The sequence below is a fragment of the Nipponia nippon genome, unplaced genomic scaffold (assembly GCF_047370975.1).
Source record: "Nipponia nippon isolate SJK-2023a ecotype South Korea unplaced genomic scaffold, ASM4737097v1 scaffold_3, whole genome shotgun sequence".
In the NCBI taxonomy this organism is placed as follows: domain Eukaryota; kingdom Metazoa; phylum Chordata; class Aves; order Pelecaniformes; family Threskiornithidae; genus Nipponia; species Nipponia nippon.
Window position 1 is genome coordinate 73,971,700 of NW_028262347.1, and position 22,716 is coordinate 73,994,415.

A 22,716-nucleotide genomic window follows, 5' to 3' on the forward strand; every position below is an offset into this window, starting at 1 on the left:
TATAGGGTATGTTAACAGCAAATCTTCATTTACTTAGTACAGCCCTGAATTTGTGTTGTCAAAAGGCTTAGGTTATTAATGTCTAAATGTTTAATTGCTTAACTATCCCAGAGCTGCAAACCTGAAAATATTCTTGCAACATGACTGTAACGCTCTGTTGTTCACATGGGTGAAGTTTTATAAAAACAGATATTTTGGCTTGCTAGCAAGCTTATTTTATTTTATTTTACTTTATTTTGTTATCAGTTACGGTTAAATACATGCGGATGATTATTCCTTAAAAGCTAAGTTGACAATAGCTTGTATCAGGAGACATTCTATCTTCTTACAGTCTCTTGCAAATGCAAAACCAGATGGGTATTTTTTTAAAGGAATTGCATATCATTATACAGTCTTCTTAGGTGAATTTTCATGTTTAAGAAGCCAGAATACAAGAGAGTGCTATATTAGTGTATTATTCTCACAACAAACAAGCCACTGTTCTGTTGCTACCTGCTTGGCCATTGTTCCCAATTGTGTATGCTTTGCAGTGGTATTTGGATGGTTTCCTGCTCTCTGCCAGCACAAAAAAGGCATTTCTGTTACAATGGCCCCTAACCACACAATGACGGCATTAAGGATTTATTTGGAGGTTTCATTATTTTCTCCTCTTTTGTTCCTTCCAGGATGTCTTCCAAGCGACCAGCCTCTCCGTATGGGGAAGCAGATGGAGAGGTAGCCATGGTGACAAGCAGACAGAAAGTGGGAGAAGAGGAGAGTGACGGGCTCCCAGCCTTTCACCTTCCCTTGCATGTGAGTTTTCCCAACAAGCCTCACTCTGAGGAATTTCAGCCAGTTTCTCTGCTGACGCAAGAGAACTGTGGCCATAGGACTCCCACTTCTCAGCACAACACAATGGTAGGTTTGCTAATGGTCTATTGTGCTTACATCCATTCTTTGAATTCTGCCTCTACAGTAGTTTGGCATGCAGATCTGTACTTTATGGAGTATACAATGCGCAGTTACACGTACAGAACATGCTACAATAATGTGAAAGCTTTGACCTGGCTGGGCTGCCTTTACCCTCCGCTACAAATGCTAAATCACTTGCAGCTCAAGCTCCACTTTTCCTCACCTTTGCCTGCTGGCATTTAGGGTGCTAAAAATTTTTAGCTACAGTGATGTGAATTTGAAGTGTATGTGTTCAGCAAACAGTAAATGGTTTTGGAACACTGTAAGTGAGAGTCATGTTTGGCATGGTGTCTGAAATATCACCCCAATGCCAAGTTTATGCAATAGTAAGGCACGAAAGTCTGTATAAAGGGTAAAAAAAGCAACTTTGGATTTTCCTCGTTTTAAAAATTCACGTGTGATGTGTATTTCACATGCCAGAGATACCTACAAGAAAGTTTGTGCTTATGGAATTAAATCAACCTACCGCTTTTTCACTTGTGAATTCCCACCTTTTTGTGCACTTTACAAATGACACGGTGCACTTAATTCATTATGTTTAGCAGCCCACTGGAAGGCCAGAACTGGCTTTATCTAAAAGCAGACAAACGAAAAGAACAAAAAGAAATGCCATGTTCCTCACTGGTATCGTAGTGTCACCATTGTACCGTGACATGTTTGGGCCCTTCATGCAGGGTACTGCGATACATTTTTATAAAGGTTGAAAGGTGCAGGGAAAGGCATTGAAACCCCAGGACTTAGGCACCTCGACAAAGCTGTCTATTGTGAACACACTTACACAGCTCTTGCCTGTTTACAAACTGACTGTAACTTTTCTGTTAGCCCCCTCCTTTGGCAAGGGCAGTGACAGTTTCACTTTAAGTGAAGATAATGAATGGACCTGCATATTTGAAGGCTTTTAAAAAGGCATTGCAAAATAGGTGATAGTGTATTCTCATAAAAGCCTGTAACAGCTCCATAGTGGTATTTAAGCCCTTACAGCTCATTACGCATATGTAACAAGCCCTAAGTAAAAAGCCTTAGGGATTATTGTTTTTCATAGGACCAAGTCACTGGATATTCACTGAAGCTGCTCTCCTAGACAAAATAACTCACTGATCCAGATCCATTTTTCTTCCTTTTTGGTCTAATGCTTAAGTTCTAACAGTGGTTTGGAATATTTAATTTTATTTTGTGTTATTGCAACTTTAAATGAAGAAAGAAGAATTTTTCATTGGAAAAATTACTCATGGGCAGACGTGTCATTATCTTTTTCTAGCTTGTTCACTACTCATCCTTTATCATATGTTTTACGGAGATGTAATTCATTAATGTGATGTTAGGGTATGTAACTGGCGTATGAGCTTTGCTGTATTTTGGCCTATTTTAAGAGAATATGTTGAAGATAAGTGGTTGTTCCTGAGAACATTTAAGTCAACAGATAAACTCGTGATGACACCAGTAGTGTAGAATCAAAAGAATCAAACCCTAATGAAATGAAAACTCATTGTCTTCTAAGGAGCCCAGCAGGAGGATTTTAACTACATCTCACTGAGACACCTAACTGCTCTTTAACTGATTTTAACTAACTTCTTTATTCATTTGTAGTTTTTAAGACCAAGAAGTTAGCTGATCATCTAGTGTGACTTCCTGCTGTGAAGGCTATATTTAATGTGATGTCAAAACAGTGTGTTCTGTCTCTTTATAATACAAGATACTGAATTATTGCACGTTTTAGACAGTTTTTCTGTAGTAGTGAGATGCTGTAGGCTTATCTGAAGCATGTTTGGGGGGTTGTAGGGACTGGTTTTGTCTTTGTACGTATTTAAGAAAATTGCCAGTTTGTATGACTGTGACATTCTTGTAATATCTCTCTTTTAGTGAGGACTGTCTTGTAAAAATCATCATCGAGGTAGGTCAGAAAGCAAGTAGCCTATGTGTCTCCAGAAAGAAGGAAGCGATCAGTGTAAATAAGTAAAATACACATAATCACTCCCTCTGCTGTTGTGGTATGTAGTTATAAGAAGGAAGTAACTGAACCTAGTGCTTGGATAGCTTTTAGATGACTTCAATTTGGGTGATGAGCAGTTATGAAAGTCATTCCCAAAGGGTGTTCACTTTGGTAGCATTAGAGAGGTCGTTTTTATACTGTTTGAATTGACATTCTGTGCTATTTTATAGTCTGTGGGAAGCAAATCCAGGTGTATGCACATGTGCACGCACCACCACACAGTGCGGTCCAATACAGTTTTATTGATAAAGCTCCAGCAGTGTGCTTCACACTTCTTAATAGCTTGTCAGCTGTACTACTACACCTATTAACTGAGTGCAAGTGACTATGGAGTTCTCGTTTTGCAGCCACATGCTGTCCTTAGCAGGGTACACCTTTACAGATCTCTCCAATGTCCAGTAAGACAGGATCAGACATACAACCAGTCTGAAATGATGTAGAGCATCACTCTGCTGCACCCCTGTAAACCATACTGCTTTGCGCGTGATGGTTGGCTAAGGCTATTCTCTGAAGGGATTCTTAGATAGACATGGTATAGATCCAGAGATATCTTTCTGTGTTAGCTTACATGTACAACACCCATTTGGCTTAGGGCACAATCTCAGCAGAAGAAAACCACAGCCAAGGGATCTGGAAAAGGTATGGAATTACACAGCTTGTCTTATCAGTAGGCTGTGTAGTTGAATTCCTCTTGTCACCACAGCTGTCCCTGTCTCCCTGTATTCTGCCTCTCAGCACTGGGTTATGAAGGGACACTTAGGAAAACAATTTCAACCTTGAGAATCAATTTCTTGGCCTCACTTTTCTAGCTGCTAATTGACCCTCTGTTCCATAGGTTACTTCCAGCTGTGCTTCCTTTTACAAGTCCTGCCAGCTGGGACATCCTAGGATCCTTAAGGTAAAGGGCTGGTTGCAACAGAGTGATAACTCAACAGTTTACCCAACTTAGACTTCTGAAAATTTACCCTGTTGCGCTTTACCAAGTTGTAACAACTGCCAACTTAGAGACACAGCTCGGAATGCTGGGTAAATTTTTATAAAAGGAGGGCAAAATCCCTGGAAAGAGCTCTTCAAAGCTAACCAAAATTGGCAAAAAGCTGCAAAACCCATCTTCCCATTCAAAACAAACAGGGTATTTCTAAGGATGCTGGAACTGCAGCCAGAGAAACGTTAGTGCAGTGGGCACAAACTGACATGCGGGAGGCTCCATCTGAACATCAGGAAACGCTTTTTACTGTGAGGGTGACTGAGCACAGGCACAGGTTGCCCAGGGAGATTGTGGAGTCTCTGTCCTTGGAGATACTCAAAAGCCATCTGGACGTGGTCCTGGGCAACTGGGTCTAGGTGGCCCTGCTTGAGCAGGGGGCTGGACCAGATGGTCTCCAGAGGTCCCTTCCAACCTTGACCATTTTTTGGTTCTGTGAAAGTCAGGGGCAACTCTATCCCAAACTCTCTTCCTCTTGATAGAAGAAACTAGATACTTACTGTAAGTAGGAAAGCTCTTCCACTGATAAGAAAAGAAACAATAATTTATCAGACTTAAACCAAAAGCTCAGAAGAAGATACAAGACAAATCATTTGACCTAGAATATATCTGAGGGTCCCCTTAGGATGTTCGCAGCAGGCTGTAAGCCTAGCAGGGAAACAGTTGAGGATTACAGTGTCAGTCAATACCTCTTTTGAAGAAACCTATTAAGGGTACAGTATTTGGATAGCACAGATAGTTGTTAGCTCATCTAAGTTACAAGGGTTTATTTTATTTATTTATATTTGTCTGCCGTACCATGTTGTTTTTGCCACCCCTCAAGACTACTGATGTCACCAGCGGTGTCTGTGTGCTAATTTCTGAAAATAAGAGATGTCAAGGCTAAAAGCACTGATTGAAGTATACCATGGGCATGGTATACTGTGGTCAAATTTGACCATTCTTCTTAACTGTAGAATATCAATCAAATGCTGGACTAGATATAAAACAAAGGAAGTTCTGACCAAAAGATCATACTGGTAAGATGTAGTTTTGCCCCTGTCCAGTTGTTCCAAACTGCGTGACTGCACTGCTAGTCCACATTTGTCCTGCACTTTCAGTGAGATTTAGAATTTATTGTCATCAGTGCTTTAAATTGATAGGTAATATTACAGTGCACTGTTGAATAGCTTTATTGGTTCACACTAAAAAATGTTGCATTTCTGTGGTGAATGAAGTTATTCCTCTGTAACTTGGGAATAATACTAAGAAATTTTGGTCATATTAAGAATAACGGTACTGCTGGTCAAAGAGCTTACCAACACATTGCTTCATGCTTTTCCTCCGCTTGTCCAAAATAAAAGGTTGTTTAATGCTGTATTTGAATTCTCGTATCACATACATCCTGGCCTGCACTTCACCTGTTGGTCTGGGGTTGTCGGCGTGTGAATAGTATTGGATCAGAACAACATGTGGTTAGAGCACTTTGGTACTATTCAGAAGTTGCGAAGATAATGGAAATCTGAATGCATATAGCTTTTTAAAAAGTCAAATAGGACTCTAATTATACTGAGTGAAAGAATGCCTATTTAAAAAAAAAAAACCCACAGTGGTTTTAGAGAAATTTTAATTTTCAGTGTACCTTTGTGCATCAAGCTTAGGATAAGTTATTGTGATGGTACAATGCACAGTGTTGTGAACACCAGTGCCGTTATTGTGCCAGCTCTAATAATGAGAATTTCATTGTTTGGGGAGAGCAGTCTCCTACACTCTAGACAAAAGTGTAATTACTTTTGAACGATGTGGAATGTGCTCAGTTTAATAGCACGGAGAATAGATTCACAAAGATTCAGATAAAGCTAGCTTGGAAGCCATATGTGCAATGTGGCAGTATGAAATTGTTAGCAGGCACCATAATTACAACACACACACACGCACATACACGCACACTCTCTCACAATTTCACAGTTTAAACTATAAACTGTTGTTTTTGTAAGAGATAGACAGGCTTATCTGAACTAGACTAGTTCAATTAAAACAAAGCCGAAACGGTGGTAAGTCTGCATTTGTCTTTTTTTGATGTTCTTTCCTTCCTCTCTTAATGGTAAATTGATATTTATAAGATGATGAAATTGCATTGTTACAAACATTGCATTATAAATGTTACCACAAAAGTGGCACATGAAAGCAGTTTCCACAGATACAATTTCAGGCTTGTATCAGAATTTGATCTTTTCAATCTTTACACTTGCACCGTTTCAGAGAATGACTCTGCGGGCTATTAGGAAAGGGAACAAATAAAGAAGAATCAGCCAGGACCCATCAAAAGCTGTAGAAGTTGCCTACTGCATCATTTAGTCCCAACCCTAGAAAACTCTACACAGTTATTGAGGAACCAGTCATGATGGAGCCAGAAAAAGCTTTGATGCCTCTGGTATCTGCCTGACAAAATACCTTGCATTTAAGCTACTATAATGTGCCTGTCCTCCTTCTCATGATCTGTATTCTCCCGGCTCTCCAATCCTGCCCCATCTATGTATGTTAATAATGCTTATAGTATTTATCAATTACTTGCAAACTACTTGTTGTGCAGGTTCTATATAGGGCAGGTAAACCAAAAAAGTTTTCATTTTTCAGGTGAGGCAGGAATCAAAGCCATAGTGCAATTCAGGAGAAGTATGCTAATTTATGGAAGTTCCCTTGGTTTGTTCTAGCGCTCTCTTTAATACACTGAGTTTTGCTTACTCGTGGCCATGGAGAACCTGAGTGGATATATCATTCCAGCTGAAGTCAACAGGCAGAAAGACTGGCTGAAGTTTGAGATGACCTGCTGGTGTTTTGATCAGACTTTGAAAGGTCCAAAGGTTGGTTAGGGGACAATAAATAAGTAATGAAGTAGGAAAACATTTTTTTTTTTTCCCAAGCGGGAAGGTTAGAACTACATTTAAAACAATAAATTAACAAATCAAGACCAGACTTATCTATAAATCGCCTGAAATACAGGGTGCAGATGACTGCAGTTTTTAAAGGCCATGAAGAGAAGTGGAAACAGCAGTTGTTTGTTTTTGCTGAAGATCATCTTACTGTGAAGCAGTCACGTTTTTAATGGATTCATTTGAATGCAGTTAAGCAGAAAATAATCAACAGAAAAGTAAACACCTTTGTTTTATAGAAGTGCTGGGAACTGTATGTATCCATTGTTTGCAAGTGATTATATGCCTAGGAATCAATTCATTGACTTCATACTGGAAAATATCTTCATTTAAGCTTCTTGCATAAATACTAGTAAAATCTAATTCAAGGGAATAGCTGAAAAATTCCACAGGAAAAAAAGATAGGTAAAACCATAAAACCCACAGTCGGTAGGAATATTTGAACCAGGTGGTATCTCTTACAATGAAGAGAAAAGAACTATTAAGTGCACTATGAGAAGAAAAAAACAAAACCAAAAACAAACACGTAAGCCTTAAAAGACAAAAACTTGATTATCTTTCTAGGCAAAGTAATGTGCCCTAGGACATCCACAGTGGACACAGTTGTTTAATTCCAAATTAATATCTCAATCCAGACTGCCTTCAGTAAGTAGCTTAGTTTGGGATTACACACATTTCATAGAATCATAGAATATCCTGAGCTGGAAAGGACCCACAAGGATCATCGAGTCCAACTCCTGTCCCGGCGTAGGACAACCCCATTTACTGAGATCTGCTAGGTAATTTCACTGAGTCTTCTACGGTTTTACTGGAAATAGTGCATTCATGTCAGCTCTGCCAGGTCAGCCTAGTGCTATGTGCAGCTTTCATGGCTTGGAAGCGTAGCACCATGCCCGCAGCAGTACATTGCAGCCAGTACCCAGAAGACTGCGACAATGATGGCTTCTGGAGGGAGGTAGGAGATACCACGAATTTGGAACAAAATTCTGAGGCTACCAATTTGAGGAGCACTGATGCAGCCTAGCGTACGGAGAAAGCCCCAGCAGGACCGCAAGATTAGTTTATAGCAGTTATGTAAAGAGACTATATTTAAGTGTTCCTACTTGTTGATACAGCTTTTCTTTTCAGCAGTCAATCCCTAGCTGTGCCATAACCTAGGCGGGATCTATGGTATCTTTATCCTACCAGAACTCAAACAGTAGCTGTGGACTTCGTACAGTTTCTCCAGTCCAGGTCCATCACGTGTGGCACTCTGCCCAAATTTATTCTGAAATGCTGGCTTTTCTTTGTTGATAGTGAATCTTTACAGTATTGTAGTGAGGCAGAAACTCTGCTGTCAATTGAACACCCAGTTCTCCATGGTTCTGGAGAGAGAAGGCAGCAGAAATTTAGTTAAGTTTTCATGCTTTCTCTTTCAACTGATGGGGATATCTCCTTTGGCCAAGCTTCTGCACTGTTAAGAAGTTTGTGGCCTTGGGCTGGCAGTGTAACTACTATCAGAACAGAGAGCAGCATACCAGACTTTTGTACTCTTCTCTGACACATGCCTCAAGGCCAGGCACGTGGGAATCTAAGTTGATTATATTTTGCACCCTATGCACTGCAAACTTCTACTTTTGCACACCACCTTGACTCATTTTTGCTTCAGTAGTTGCTCATTCTTTTTAGAACTTCCAGAACGTTTTCCCCGTGTGCTTTCTGTCTGCTGCACACACTTTTCATGTCCACCTCACTTCCTCCAAGCAGCTGGTGTGGGTTTTTTTTCGCCTTTCTTTTCACTGCAGGTGACAAAGCCTTTTTCTCTATTTCCAGCTTTATAAGAATAGTATTACTCTCTCACTTTCTGTCTGCTTGCAGTTGTCCTCTGAAAACCTTTTTCTGCCTTGCCCATTTTCTTCTTCTGCTTGTAGTCATATTTAACTTAGTCATTTTTATTATTTAATCCATTCTAAAGCCTTTTAGTAAATAGCTCATATGAAGACATTGCACAGTAAAAGAAAGTATTGTGCTATTTGCTTGGATAGAATGTCAATAAACTGGAGGATGGTTGTTTTTTGATATGCAGCTCTACTTTCAGTAGAGATACACCAAAACTGAAATGCATTGTGAAGTATTGGTCATGGTTTCTTGAATTTCAGGGTTGCAAGGAATCTCTGTGATTATCAGCTCTGGCTCCTAGAAGTGCCAGAACCTTCTGCTACACTCAGTACTCACAGTCATGTTTTGCAGTCTCTTCTCTCACTGTCAAATGTTTGTGTCCATAGTTAGGATGTTACTCATTGCAGCGACAATTTGAAGTGTTTCTTCTTTTTCTGTCGTTTTAATGGCTGAGTGAAATGCTCCGTCGTGTTTTTTGCCTTGTCCCTTTAAGTACTTTTACTCAGGTTATACAAATTTAAGTTGGATTAGTCTGTGCCAAGGCCAGCTTGCTTTCTCTATTTTTTCTTGCCGCTGCTAATGCTTTTGCAGATTCACCAAAAGTAATGATGGTTGGATTGGTAATGAAAATGTGGCTTCAGGCAGTTGCTAGCATTTAAAATGTCTTGTCATCCAGTCATGTTTTTTTTCTTTCATGGAGCTAACTACTTCCTCTGGTCTTGAGTATATCAGTGAAATATCACTGTAATAAAGGGGTTTGTTAATGTTCTCTGGAGATTCATGGCTGGAGAAGGACCTGTGGTAAAACAGACTACAGCTTTCAATATGTGTTTACTTAATTATGGGCCTCTAACATAGGTGGGTTAATTCTACGGCATGTGCAGAAACCTCCCTAAGGGAGAAGATTGACATGCTGCAATGTTTCTGAACCAAACAATGTTCCAAAGTGTTTCAAGAGAATTAAATGGAGGAAACAAACTTTCTTAAGTAAAAAGAGTCCTTTATGTCTGGGGCAGCAAGCTTGCCTGAATAGTTTGGCCAGCCTCATTTCCAAATTCTCTTTAATGCTCTTAAGTTCTTTGTTTCTTTTTCCAGTTTAGGTGCAGTTGTGTGACCAGATAAGGCACTTCTGCTCTTTGCAAAGGAGTAGACTCAATGAAGCCTGTGAACTTAGCATCACTAGATAAACCAATGGAGGTAACTGAGTGGAGTTTGGGCCCAGTTTAATTAAGGGTAATTTTTGCCAGAGCAGTGTAAACAAGACTGTCATTATGCAAGTCTACTTTCGGCATCCTTTTTTTATGCTTTTAAAACTGAATCCACCCTAAAGAAAAAAAGGGCTATAAAGATTAACTTTTTGTAGTTTGTATAGGCAACAGGCAAATTATATAGATTGTCCAAAACATAGACCAATAAAATCTAACATCAGACTGTTATTATCTTTATTTATATTGTACCCAGAGCATGATTTATTTTTATAGAGACAGAAAAAAGAAACATTCCTGCCCCAGAATGCTTAGCTTATGACCCTGTTCCTGCAAAATAATCTGGTTGATTGGAACCTAATGCTGATGGTAGCAAGAGGGAGGGAAGGAGAGGTCACTGACTATAACTCCTTCTGCACATAGCTTTTTGTAGGATCGGAGTTTGATGGCACAAAGTAAGAAATATTATAGGGAAAGGTAAAATCCTTCTGATATCTCAAGTCTGAATTACTGTGGTAGATTGTATGTGTATCTATGCACTAAGTCATGTCAGAAGTGGAAGCTTGCATTGCTTATTAATATTGCTAGCCAGAAATAATACAAGATATCTGTGCTTCAGACCCTCCTCTATGTTGATTTTCAAATTGAATTTAAAGTGTGTGTTTCATCTCTGAAACTGGAAGTGAAACTTCCCTCTTTCTCATTCTTTTCATTTTAAACTGCCACAGTTGTGATTAGGAGAGTTGCTCAGGTTTGGATCCATCTGTGTTCAAAGGCAATAGCATTCGCTGAGGTTAGCATCTGGCTTCCTAGGATTTGTGGATCTCCAGAAAACAACCACATACAAATGCAGATTTTAGTGGATTTAGGAGGCTCTTAGTTAGTTTCTTGTATAATTTTCAGGTAAATCTGTGGGGTTTTTATGGTACATGACAGCAGTCTGAATAGCAAATTTCTGTTGATTATAGGTCTGTTGGAACAGTAAGAACATTTTGGCTCTCTCTTACATAGGAAGGAAGTTAGCATAAACGCGGTCACTAACACCTAATGCAACGTCATGTCAATCACAATGTCACTTCTGGAGTGGGGATTCAAGGGTGAGGACTGGTCAGGCTAAATGTTTACAAAGTGTATACTAGCTCACAAAGGTAAGCTAGTAACTTTAGGTTTAACTTTTTGGTTAATGGAAGTAAATAGGGAATAGCAGAGTGTGATTTGTTTTGTCCTAACATAGCTTCTAAGTAGGTCAGAGAAATCACACCCTAGAAGTGCCTATTTTTCTTCATAGGTTACAACTGGAGTTCAGGGTGATGAGCTCAGCTGTTGATCCCTTCAGTTTAGAAATCTGTAGTTAGATAACATCAACCAAAAAAGCCTTGAATGAGAGGTAATTGCCTGGCCAGAGAATTTGCTCTTTTGTAAATAAGTATTTGCTATATACTGCTTAGCTCTGTTGGGAATATAAAGCATTCTGCAGTTTGGAGCTCAAAACACACAACTCAGTTGAGTCTGTGTCCTGCATCTGGCTGATGGTAGTGTGAGTCCATGGTATGTTCTTTACTTTTATAAATAGAAAATCTGCAAATACCCTTTTTTTTTGTTCTTAAACTTTTATTGTCTTGACACAGACAGTAATGCGTATAGTGTGAGGGAGAGCAGATCGATCATTCATGATAGTTACATGAATAAGACTTGTTTAAATTCTTTTTAAACCAATTTGATAAATTCTATTGGAAAACAGTTTTCAGGATTTTATGTATCTACAAGCAGAACTGAAAATGGAGCGATTCAATTCTGCAAAGAATACATCTGTGGTAGATGATGTACTTTTCCTGTTTGCTTGTGGCCAGTGTAAACTTAGCTTTTGGGCAGAGACCATAGCTTCTGTTTTGAAGCTGTCAACATGAGTATTGGGTAATATATTGACACAGGGCCACAGTGAATTCCCTAGTTTTCCATGTGGATAAACTAATTCGACTGAAATCTTACGTTTATACTTAGGGTTTGTATCTTTATTTTGCTCTGTAAAATGCCACAAACAGTTGTTGGACTCCATACTTGTAATTTCATAAATATTAACAAAAATGGCAAGTTTTCAGTTTACTAGATTAAATTAGACTGTATTCCCAGAGCTTCCCAGTTGTTGATTTATCATTGGCAATTCACTTCTCTTGTCTGTGCCTTAATTTATACACTAGTATAATGGAAATTCTACTTGTCCTTCATCCATGATGGCCTGTGGTCTATTAGTGTTTCCAAACTCATGGGGATTCTTGAATGCCATACCGTGAGACTGGGGTTCAGTTCACCAAAGTTGAGGCACATAAAAGTTAGATGTTTGGGCTCTCTTCACAGTTTATGGAAAAAGATAACCACCCTCCTAGAACAACCTTTCCAATCTTAAAATAAGCATCTAAGACAAGAAAGATGAATTACCCTCTGAAAGTGCTTGTCTATTGACTATAGAGGGAGCCTTGATGACTAGTTTAGACTAGATGTCTAATTTGGGGCTAAAATTAGGTGAGAGTAATCCCATTCACAGTACATGGTGGAGTTAAAGAAATAACATGCATTCTTGTATAAATATTCTCCTGTATTTTTGTAGAAGTCACCATGTTCAAGCTCGTCTTTTTTATTTTTGGTGTGTGTGAATATTCTAGCAGACTTCTTTTTTAATCAGCACTGATGGTATTTACTGGGGTTTTAAGAATTGGATGTTCCCTAAAAGCAAACCTTTTGTTGTATATCCAGCCAGCAATGTTAAGTTCAAATAATAAATTTTACACTTACATGTATAGTTTGAAGTGTGTTGGTTAGCAACATGAATCTGAGAACGGAAGCCATCCAACGTGCCTTTAAAAGGCTATTTTGAGAAGATTCTCTCGATATTGAAAAATGGTATTCATTCCAGTAGTTTTCCCTGTTTTAAATTTAGGGAATTACTTCTCAATTACTATTAGAAACTTACGTTCTTAATAAAGCATTTGTCATTCTTACTATCAGCTGCAACAAATGTCAAATTTTATTATTAATTTATTGAAGGAGAACAGAGTGTATGTAACCTGTTGTGTGTGAAAGATTTGATTTAACCTTGCTCGATCATTGTTATAGCAGTACTGGCAAATCCAAATGCCATGCATAGGTTTAGTAGATAGACCTAGCAGTATATTAGTTAAGAAACTGTAGTTAAGTTCCAGTCTTATTCTGTAGAAACCTGTCTGCTGTGCTTGTTTTAATTCTATTTATGTCCTCATCTATGTTTAATCCAGCAAGTGGGTATATATACATGTGCGCAGTTTCACATTTTGGCACCGTATTTGGTATATTGTGTGCTGTGACTTGTATCATGCCTGCAGGCCATAGGAAAACGACACAAATTAAATGTGAAATAGAGAGGAGACATAATTTAAAACTTGCATGTTCTAGAGATGCAGTATGGCATATGAGAGTTGCAACATATTGCAAAAAATTCACCCTATTTCCCCAACAAGAAGACCATGTTTTCAGCTGTGCAGGCTGCTGGAGACACAGGCAGCTTTCTTAGCAGTTCGCTCGAAATAGCTGTCACTGCATTTTGTTTGAGGCAGTATCATGACCACCGCTATACATGCTCTGTCTTCTTTTCGTTCCTGTCTAACTACACAGGTCAGTGTTCTCCTCTGCCCTCTTCAGTGGTTCTGTAATTATATTTATTTTACATAGACATGTGAGTTCCCTTTTCCCTTTTACATATGTTGTTTTGCTTCATGCCGAGAAAACTCCACAGCCTGACAGGGCGCTTTTTTTTTTGCCTTTTTTTTTTTTTTTTTTTTTTTTAAGCACTCCAAATTCTATCCAGCTTTAAACTCTTATGTTTATAACCCTGAATATCTCTGAAATGTCTTTACCTAAAACACTTTATGGTTTTATTACCAGGTTTATGCCAGTAATAATATTCACATCAGCTTTCTTAGGGATAATCTTTAAGCAGAACCTAGCAAGAAAGGCTTTGAAAACTATCATTCCCAGGAACGCAAATCTCGGAACATGAAACATCGGTTTAATCGCCCTCTCTGACAACTTAACACGACAGATTGAAAAATACAAGCCGATATGGAAGTGGGATCAATGGATTATCAAAGTCCTAAACATCTTCTCTTGGGGGGGGGGCGGGGGCGGGCTTTGGGGTCCATTGGCATGCGTAAGACATGAAGTTTGCATAGCTTACCGCAGATCCGATGCTGTCTGACTGGCAGGGAAGTTGAGAGGGAGAGAGAGAGAGATTTACATGAGGGAACTCGGGGGGCTTTGTCACGGCAATTGTATGAAGTGATATACAGTGCAAATCGACTCGAGCATGTCCCTGGATAGCAGGCGGTTTACAGCCTCTTCGAGCAGAGATTACTGCTTTATCTTGTCATACTAAATTAACGTGGCAGCACACTGTTAAACAGTGGTGACCTCTTCATCTGTGGAAATTGCTGCCTAGAGGAGAGATGGTATTTAAGACTCTCTTTCTCTCTCTCTCTCTCTCTTTTTCTACCCTCCCCACTTTCTCTCCCTCTCCCCCTCCCTCCCTCTCTCTATCTTGTCTTTTTTTTTTCCTGTAGGGCCCTGAGGCATTTTTGGGTTAGGTTGTAACATTAAAGACAAAAAGAAAGAAAGAAGGGGGGAAGGGAGAGGCTTTTAACATCAAGGTGACAACAGCTATGTGTTAATTGGGCCTTTGTTGTTTGATTAATAGCCACTTTGGTGTAGAATATTAAGACAGTTGTTTGGACAACTTTCTAAAAATGACATGTCCTTTCAGTAAACTGGGATTAAGCAGTGTTCTCTGGTCTGCACATTTTAACTCCTTATTGTTATTGCATTTAGTCCTAAGCTTACTGTTATTTAGGTGTGAGCGTGCAGTCTGGCTCTTCTGGCACCATCCTCAGCTGGCATAGGTTGGCATAGCTCTCTCCAGTGGCACTCCAGTGAGCTGCTCTCATGCTGGTATTCTTGAGGGTCTAGGTGATGAAGATACCACTGAAATGTAGTTAGGCTCTTGTGTTAGTTAGGCTCAGAGGATTTTTAGAATTAAATAATGATCCTAGAAATACAGGTAACTGGGAGAAGGACCATAGCCCTTTCATTGGGCTGGCAGCGTGATACAGAAGAACGGGAAAAATAAGTATCGAATTCCCGTCTTTTTCAGTAAACTGAGGCAATGAAGGAGAGAATGACATCTCTTCCTTAGACCAGGTTTTCTGTTCCTGTTTTTTCTGTTTACTATGCAGTGGTTCATTGTGGGTCTGATCCAAAGCTCTTTGAAGTCAATATAAAGACTTCTTTGTCTTTAATAGGCTTTGGATCAAGGCCCCCATGACCTTAGGCAAATTATTGCAAATCAGTGTTATGAAGTGCTTTGAAATTTGCAAGCATACGTGTCCAAAGGACTAATTTTTGCTATATTTTTTTACAAGCAGTTGGGAGGCCAGGTGAAGTCAGATTGGCCAGCCTTGCACTGGAGGTAGCCATATGTGCTGAAAATGGTAACGTTATGGCTGCACATTTGGGTGAAGGAGTCCTTCCCTACCTCTTCCTCTGCTGAATCTTTTAGTCTTTAGCAGGTTCTGTTCCTATGTTGTCGAGGTTATCAGTTGACAAGAGAAAATGCTTTTACGTCAAAAATGCAACACTGACTCTGGCATGCCATAGGACTTTCACTACTTCAGTCATATGAAGAAGGCTATGGAAATTTAATGATCTGAGATGGAAAAGGACTTTAAGATCATCTAGCTCGGATTTTTCTTTGCTATAGACAATTGTTCCTTACTGTGAATTTCTTGAGCTGCCACCTACACAGATTCATGCAAAATTCTGGGCATTTTGTATTGTACATTTTGTATGTAACATTTTCAGAGGCAAGCTTTTATTCACTTCTCTGAGATGCCAGCAAAGCTTATTTTTGCAGTAGAATATTTGCCATTTGAGATGCAATGTATTTGTGAACACCGACGTTACTGTTTTCTTTGGATGAATTTTGAAGGCCATTGAGCTAAGCACTTACACTAGAGATATGGAAAGGACTGACTTCCTGATTTATTATTTTTAGAAATCAATGCATTTGATAATTTATGTACAGCTTACAGAGGCCGCATAAGTGGCTCATGAATCGATCAGCAGCCAGCAAAAATGAAAGCTAATGAGCTCATTTCAATAGCAAGTTGCTCATTAGCAGGTAGGCTCACTGATCTTTCAGGTTTCCCAGTTCAAAGTCACATGGTCTTTCCATGGTCTTGGAAGAAGTAGTTTCCTTGAAAAGAACAAAACAGAAAAAGAAAGCATGGCAAGGTTTTGAACGTTTTCTCATTGCTTTGACATACACATTTACAGTAAATGCTTGATATTGGGCTAGAGGGGCAGCCACCTAATGGTCTGCAGGGCTAAGTCTGTGCCCATCACTATTGTACCAACAACTTTCAGCAGCTGAAATTGAATTTACTAGTGAATTTTCAAGATGTAGGGGAAGAGGAGTATGGAGGCCTCTTCTTTGCTTCTGCATAGAAGTCAATACATTCCCAGCACAGCACTTTTCCCAGCATGGCATTTTCAATCCAGTTTTTCTCCATCTCAAGAGTCAGATGTGGGACGCTAGAAACTGCATTACTGTGCAGAGCTAGGCAGTACGTGCTTCCCCCCATTCAGAGTCAACACTGTGGCCCATCCTGGTTAGATAACACCAGGCCTGTGTCCTCCTCTCTCCTAGTAATAATTGTTTGATGCCTTGTTTGAAACACTTTGGTGATTCCAGTAGGATTTTTGTAGGGTGTACACAAAAACTAGCTCGTTTGTCCCAGGTATTATCCTTCCTGGTAGAGATACCAAGAGCTGAAGAAACATCAGAATTATCCTCCCCCTAGGAAGTACTCTAAGGGGCAGTACTAAGAAGTATTGTGGGTTTTATGTGCTAGGGCTCATAAACCTGCCTGAGAGGAGGTTTTTAGCTTTGTGCATTAATAGAGTACATCCGTGTCCAGCGCTACCATTGATTTTTTTTTTTTTTTGCTTTTAGTAAAGAAGCAAATTCATTATTAATCCTTTCGGAAAGCAAACCTGCTGCTTCAATTACAAAACCTTTGATAGAAAATTCTTGAATCCTTATTATATATGTATTTATATATGTAAGTATATATGTAAAAATATGTAGATACAAACACACATACTTTAACTGTCTCCTGTAGACATGAGAAATATACTGCTCCTAATCAGGCTGGAATAAAACAGATTCTTGACAGAGTTGCCTGAGGCCCCAGCAAAAGAGGGACTTTTGAAACATATTTTTAAAATAATTTAAAAAAAAGACAGATTTTCCAAATCTCAGGAATAGATTTTCAACTGCCTGATTTGGCTTGAAATGAGTTGGCTGAATCAGTTTCTTTTTCTTTTAAGTAAGTCTATAAAGCTTTGATGAATCTGGCTCATTGTTTAGCACTTATCTCATGAGCAAAGCTTGAGAGGTTTGGCTTGAAACTTACCAAATCGCATCTTTGGAAAATGGCCCAAGCCTATTGATTTATTTGGAAAAAAAAAAAAAAAATCCAAAGCAAAACACAACCAAAAAACCCTGATCCAGCTTAGTGAGTAAGTCCCTTACAGATCTATAGAGCCCCTACTGAATGAGCCCATCTATTTCTCAGTGTATGTGAGCCCTGCACTTTATGGAATTGTAGGGCTGAGAGGGATTGTGAGAGGTCAGCCGGTCCCAGCTTCAATCCAGGGATCGGCTGTACCAATGTCATTTCTATCAGATAATAGTCTAACTTCCTAAAGTTACTCACTGCAGGAGACTTACAACCTACCAATCTGTCTGTCCCAGGGTATTGCTGTCTTTGCCATTAGAAAGTTATTCCTAATGTGTAACTCAAATCTTTTCTGCTTCAGTTCTGGCTCATTAATTCTTGTCCTAGCCACTGCAGCAAGAGAAATGTAGTTCCTCTTTTCAGCAAATGTTTCTGTATTTGAAGACTGATATTACATCCCCTTTTCTCAAACGTATCTTTTGGTATGTGGAGTTCTTGTCTCCACCATATTTTTCTAAACATTTTTTTACTCTATTTTGGTTCCCAGAAACTAGTACTAATGGAAACATTTACATTTTAACAAGCTATGTCTCCTGCTTAACAGCAGATGATTTTCCATTAATGACAATGATGTCTGCAGCAGGTGCATCTGAGATACTACTCAAAAACTCTTCATTCCAAGTAAAAACAGACTCAGGGTGGCTCAGTCACGGTTTCGCAAATGATGCCGAGTAGTTTTGTTCAACTAACTTGCAGTTAAATCCTCTCTGGTACTAGTCTGTCTAGTTAGCTGTGGTTAAATTTTGTAATGCAAGGAAGGCTTTGTGTGCCACTGTCTTTTGCTTAGTTCACCGGCAGAAGATAAGTTTTGGGGCTGCTTAGCTTTGCAGAGCTCTGACTGTGTAGCTGTGGAATAGCAAAGTGGATTATAGTTCCTTGTGCATATCAAAATAATTGCCAGTGAAATCTGACTACAGGATCTTTTCTTATAGGGAGGAGGAAGAAGAAACGTTGAGTCTGGGGTCCTAGAGTGAGTTTCCAAGACAAGGAGTTGGCAGGGAGGAAATCTTTTAAATTTAAGACATTTCATCTGGAAGTCAATGGGAAAAAATACACATCAGACCTCATGATATCAATTATCTGAGTCATGTTTAAAAAGTACTCATTTCTCCGAACATAATTATTTTCATATGTACAAGATAAAGTGTGCAACAGATTTAAAATCAAAATCCATTTCCTTTTATGATCTTTAAGGAATCCACTGTTTGTACAAGCTGAAATAAGGTAACTGATATAATGAGGGTTGTGCTTTTCTGTATTTTATGGATTTAATAAATCCTCTATTAAAAGGAGTTATCAAGTCGATCTTCCCACTTTATTACAAGACACTTAGTAGAAATTGACCTTGGTATCAGTCAACAGTTCTCTTTTTACCGTGTTTTGGGCTACTTGATAAGAGAAAAGCCACATTCCCCTTAAAGCGATTTTTTTTCTCCCTTGTCTCTCTATTTTTACATTTTGAGATTTTGTCTTGTGACCACCAGAAAGAAGGTATACGTATGAGCCATGTGTAAATCATAGCTGTTTGTGCTCATGGAACTTGATGCATTTTTACAAGGCAGTGAAATAAGTACTGATCTTAAAGGCAGAGTGAAGACTAGGAAGACAGTTAATTTGCTGCACACCACTGCTTATTTTGGAGCTCTGCTGTGGTAACTACAATTCCAGTGGTGAATTCGTAGTGATTTCTTCCCATCTGTGCATCTGAGAGAGGCTGAAGATCAGTCTAGGGTACAGTGGAATAAAGGGGTGTGCTTTACTGCCAAAGGAAAAGCAGTGTGCAAGACAAGATGGAAATGATGGGTGAAATTTCCAGTTGATCATGAGTGAATCTTCATGTGGTGAAGCCCTTTTCTTTCCACTCTCCTTCCTGATGCTTTTTGGTGGAAGATTTTGAGCAAACTCCCCCTTCTTTGGAAATGCAGAGTGCTACTGCAGTCAGAAAGTCAAAGTAATTGATGGCAGATGACAGCTGCTGACGAACGGCTCAACCTCGTGCTTCAGTGAGGAATTCGCGTAGAATTTCACAAGATAAGGATATTATAGAAATCTTACAGAATTAACAAAATTTGAAGACCACATGGTTATAAACCACCATAGGTCCTGCAGTAAAACAAATGAAGTTTATATGGTGGTAGGAAGATGATGGTCAGCTCACCAAATACGAATATTGTGAACAGGCGTGGTCCTTGTGCTGAAACTAAAAGCACAAAATAGTAGATATGACCGAACACATCAGAACTCTTCTGAATTTTCTGCATGTGTTTCTGAGGAAAGTGTTTGAAGATGCCTATAAATACAGGATATTAGCATATATTATTTCCAAGAAAGAAGATGGAAATCAGAAAGAACACAAAAGCTCTGAGATTTTGTCAAAACCGATGTGAATTAAGGGACAGTCCTTTAAAGTGGATGTCTGTGTTAGAAAACTGACTGGAGGACTTGCCCCAGGAATTGTGGTAGGAAATAGCTCTTCATCACTGGCGAAGGATCATTTTGTTCTGTTACAGTTTCGTTCTTCACTTCCAGATTTATCAGTTCTCTGTCGGGTACTCTTTTGAACTGTTTTGATAAATAATTGTACTTGTGAAGGTTAATGGAGTGTCAGTCCCTTATTTACTCTCAAGTCAAATGTGGTGCATGCTAGTCAGAAGTGTAGCTCATGCTTCATGACCAGCTGACCTTAACGCTTTAAAGTGTGGTTATAGTCAGATAAATGACTGTAAAAATGACATTAAAGGGTCCCATGTTTTCTGTCTTGCTGTGGCTTTAGAGGTCAAATTTAGTTGCATAAAAATATGATATTTTTATTAATTGCCTATAATGCTAACTGAACCTGGGGTTTGAAAATAAAGCTGTGTCCTTTTTGCCTCACGTCATCCCTAGTAAGAAACATTTTGCAAATGGTACTTAACTGACTATTTTGTTGATGATATATCTGCAAAGCAGAGTCCAGTTCCTTCTTTTGTAGCTGTATTGACTCTTTAGTGCTAATGGCTGTTAAAAAGATTTAGTCAATAAAGCAAGCAGATAGACATGACTCAGAAAATACATGGGGAGCAAATATGTTGAATAAAGACGACATTTTAAAGCCACTGTTCTGCTTATCCCCATATGTTGTTGGAGGTTCACCTGTTGCAGAAGGAGAAAACAAATGCTTCCATGCAAACTTCTACTAATCTGCGCCAGTCTAAAATTAATGTAACCCTTGCAGTCACAAGAACAGCTAGCAATTTCCAAAGATGTTTGTTGCTGTCTATTTTCCAGTTTGCTTTCATTAGTATCTTCGCTGGATATTGTAAGAGCGTGTTTCTTTTCATCAGTGCTTGAGTAAAACCTAAGACAAACTACTAGTTCTTTTGAGAAATTTTCACAGCTGATTCTGGTCATATTTTATTAAGTGTATGCTGTGCATAAGCTGACCTCTCTGATACTAAGACTCATTCCGTTACTTCCAAGGGAGAAAGTTCTACTTTTTATTTAAGTGAATAATAGCTGCAATGAAAATTAATAAACTTGCACACAAAGGCTTAAAATAAAATATGTTCTGAAATTGAGATTTCCAGAACAGCTTAGTCTTCTGAACAAGTGATCCCATTTTCAGTGAAAATAACCTGATGGAGCTCTTCTGAAACTCTTGCTAATTGTTCAGTATTCTGGCCAGCTTCTTTAGAGAATAAATATGTGGTGAAATCAGAAGAATCAGGCTTTTAATTAATATCTTAATGGAAAAATGTTTATAAAAGCATGTTGTTTAGACAGTCCTCAGGAATTCTCCATTTAGTCACTGGAAATATAACTGTGCATCCCTGTTCTGTTCTATGGGCCTTCCTAATCCCAGGTTTTCTCCTTTGAAGATGACGTTTTGGCTGATTTGGGTACCTGTGATTTATGTATCATCTAATCTTTTCACATTACCAACTCCTTGTGTGATAACAGTGTCTTGATTTGTATAGGCTTGAGGTAAATTTGAACCTACACCGTAAAGACTTCCTTGTTTTATGAATCTGATTCTGAAATAATCAAGGAAAACTGATGTCATGATAAAGTTGTGTAAAACCAGGTTGAAAGACAGGGCAGCTGGCAGAGCATGTATGTGCTCCTTCCAAATTTTTTAGTTTTTCTTTAACATAAGGCATGGATGGAAGGAAGGAAGTACCTTACGTTTCTATGAATGACGCAAACATGCTTCCCAATTAATACATGATACTGATGAAAGAAATAAAATGGTCATATTATAACTATTGCTAATAGTAATAGCCATGAATGTGACTATGATGTACTACACTAATTACTCAAGAAAGCAGTCAGTGGTCAGGTATATCGGACATTACAGCATAGTGTCATTGTAACATCTTCTTTCGGCCTTCTTTTGAACCTTAAGTTATGAGACACTGTGTAATGTTTGAGTAACAGAAATGTAATCCCAGAGCTTTATATAAATGTGTAAGTGCAACTTCCAGTACTGTCAAAGATACTGTAAGGAAGCTTGGATGCCTTTCAGATGGACCGGCCTTACGTGTCAGAAACTAGCTTTTGCCTGCTTGTACCTTGCAGAGCACAAATAAGCTCTCAGCGTCATTCCTGTTTATAATATCATTCACATGTGATTTTCATTCTTACTTCACATAATTGAATTTATTGAGGCAATTTATTTTTCAAATATGTAGTCTCCACACGTGTACATCTGAAGATTAAAAAATTTAAATTGAGAGATTTTATGTCATTCTTTTGAGTATGTTCAAATATGTATACTGTAAGTGTAGACACTCACAGACCAGAATAGAAGGGAGGAATAAAAATAAGAAAACCCTCCAAAATGTACTGTCATTTTTTTTAAATGTGTTTATATATATATATATATAAAGATGAAGTGTAACTCTTAGAACCAAATACCCCGTCTTTGTGTTCACCCCCTGTCTGTGCTCAAGGTCTCTAGGTGCTCAATAGGAGCTTTTTAATTATTTTTCCCTGTTTGATGTTGCTAAGTATAATGAATGGATTGCAGAGAACTTTTTGTTAGAAACCTTGCGTACATCAGCTCAGTGCTGGTAGGCACACTGATACCTGGCTGGATCACATCCTGAGACTCACTCTTGATAAATTTAAGGTCAGAAAAAGACAGATTTTGTAAAACCGTGCTCTATTAGTCAACCAATACTTCCTCGTCACAGAGTAGGCTTACATTCTT

General features: G+C 38.7%; 1 protein-coding gene across 22 annotated transcripts in view; it reads left to right on the forward strand.

The window, feature by feature from the left end:
- SOX5 (SRY-box transcription factor 5) overlaps positions 1 to 22,716 on the forward strand; it is a 645,708-nt gene that overhangs the window by 390,562 nt on the left and 232,430 nt on the right. For 19 of the 22 annotated variants that reach the window (XM_087765890.1, XM_087765888.1, XM_087765887.1 and 16 more), the window contains one exon: positions 666 to 897. In XM_087765890.1, coding sequence (XP_087622016.1) covers positions 667 to 897 — 231 coding nt within the window. In that variant the 5' untranslated portion in view covers position 666. The remainder of the gene's footprint in view (positions 1 to 665; positions 898 to 22,716) is intronic. The other 3 variants (XM_087765899.1, XM_087765896.1, XM_087765897.1) reach the window with 1 other exon arrangement.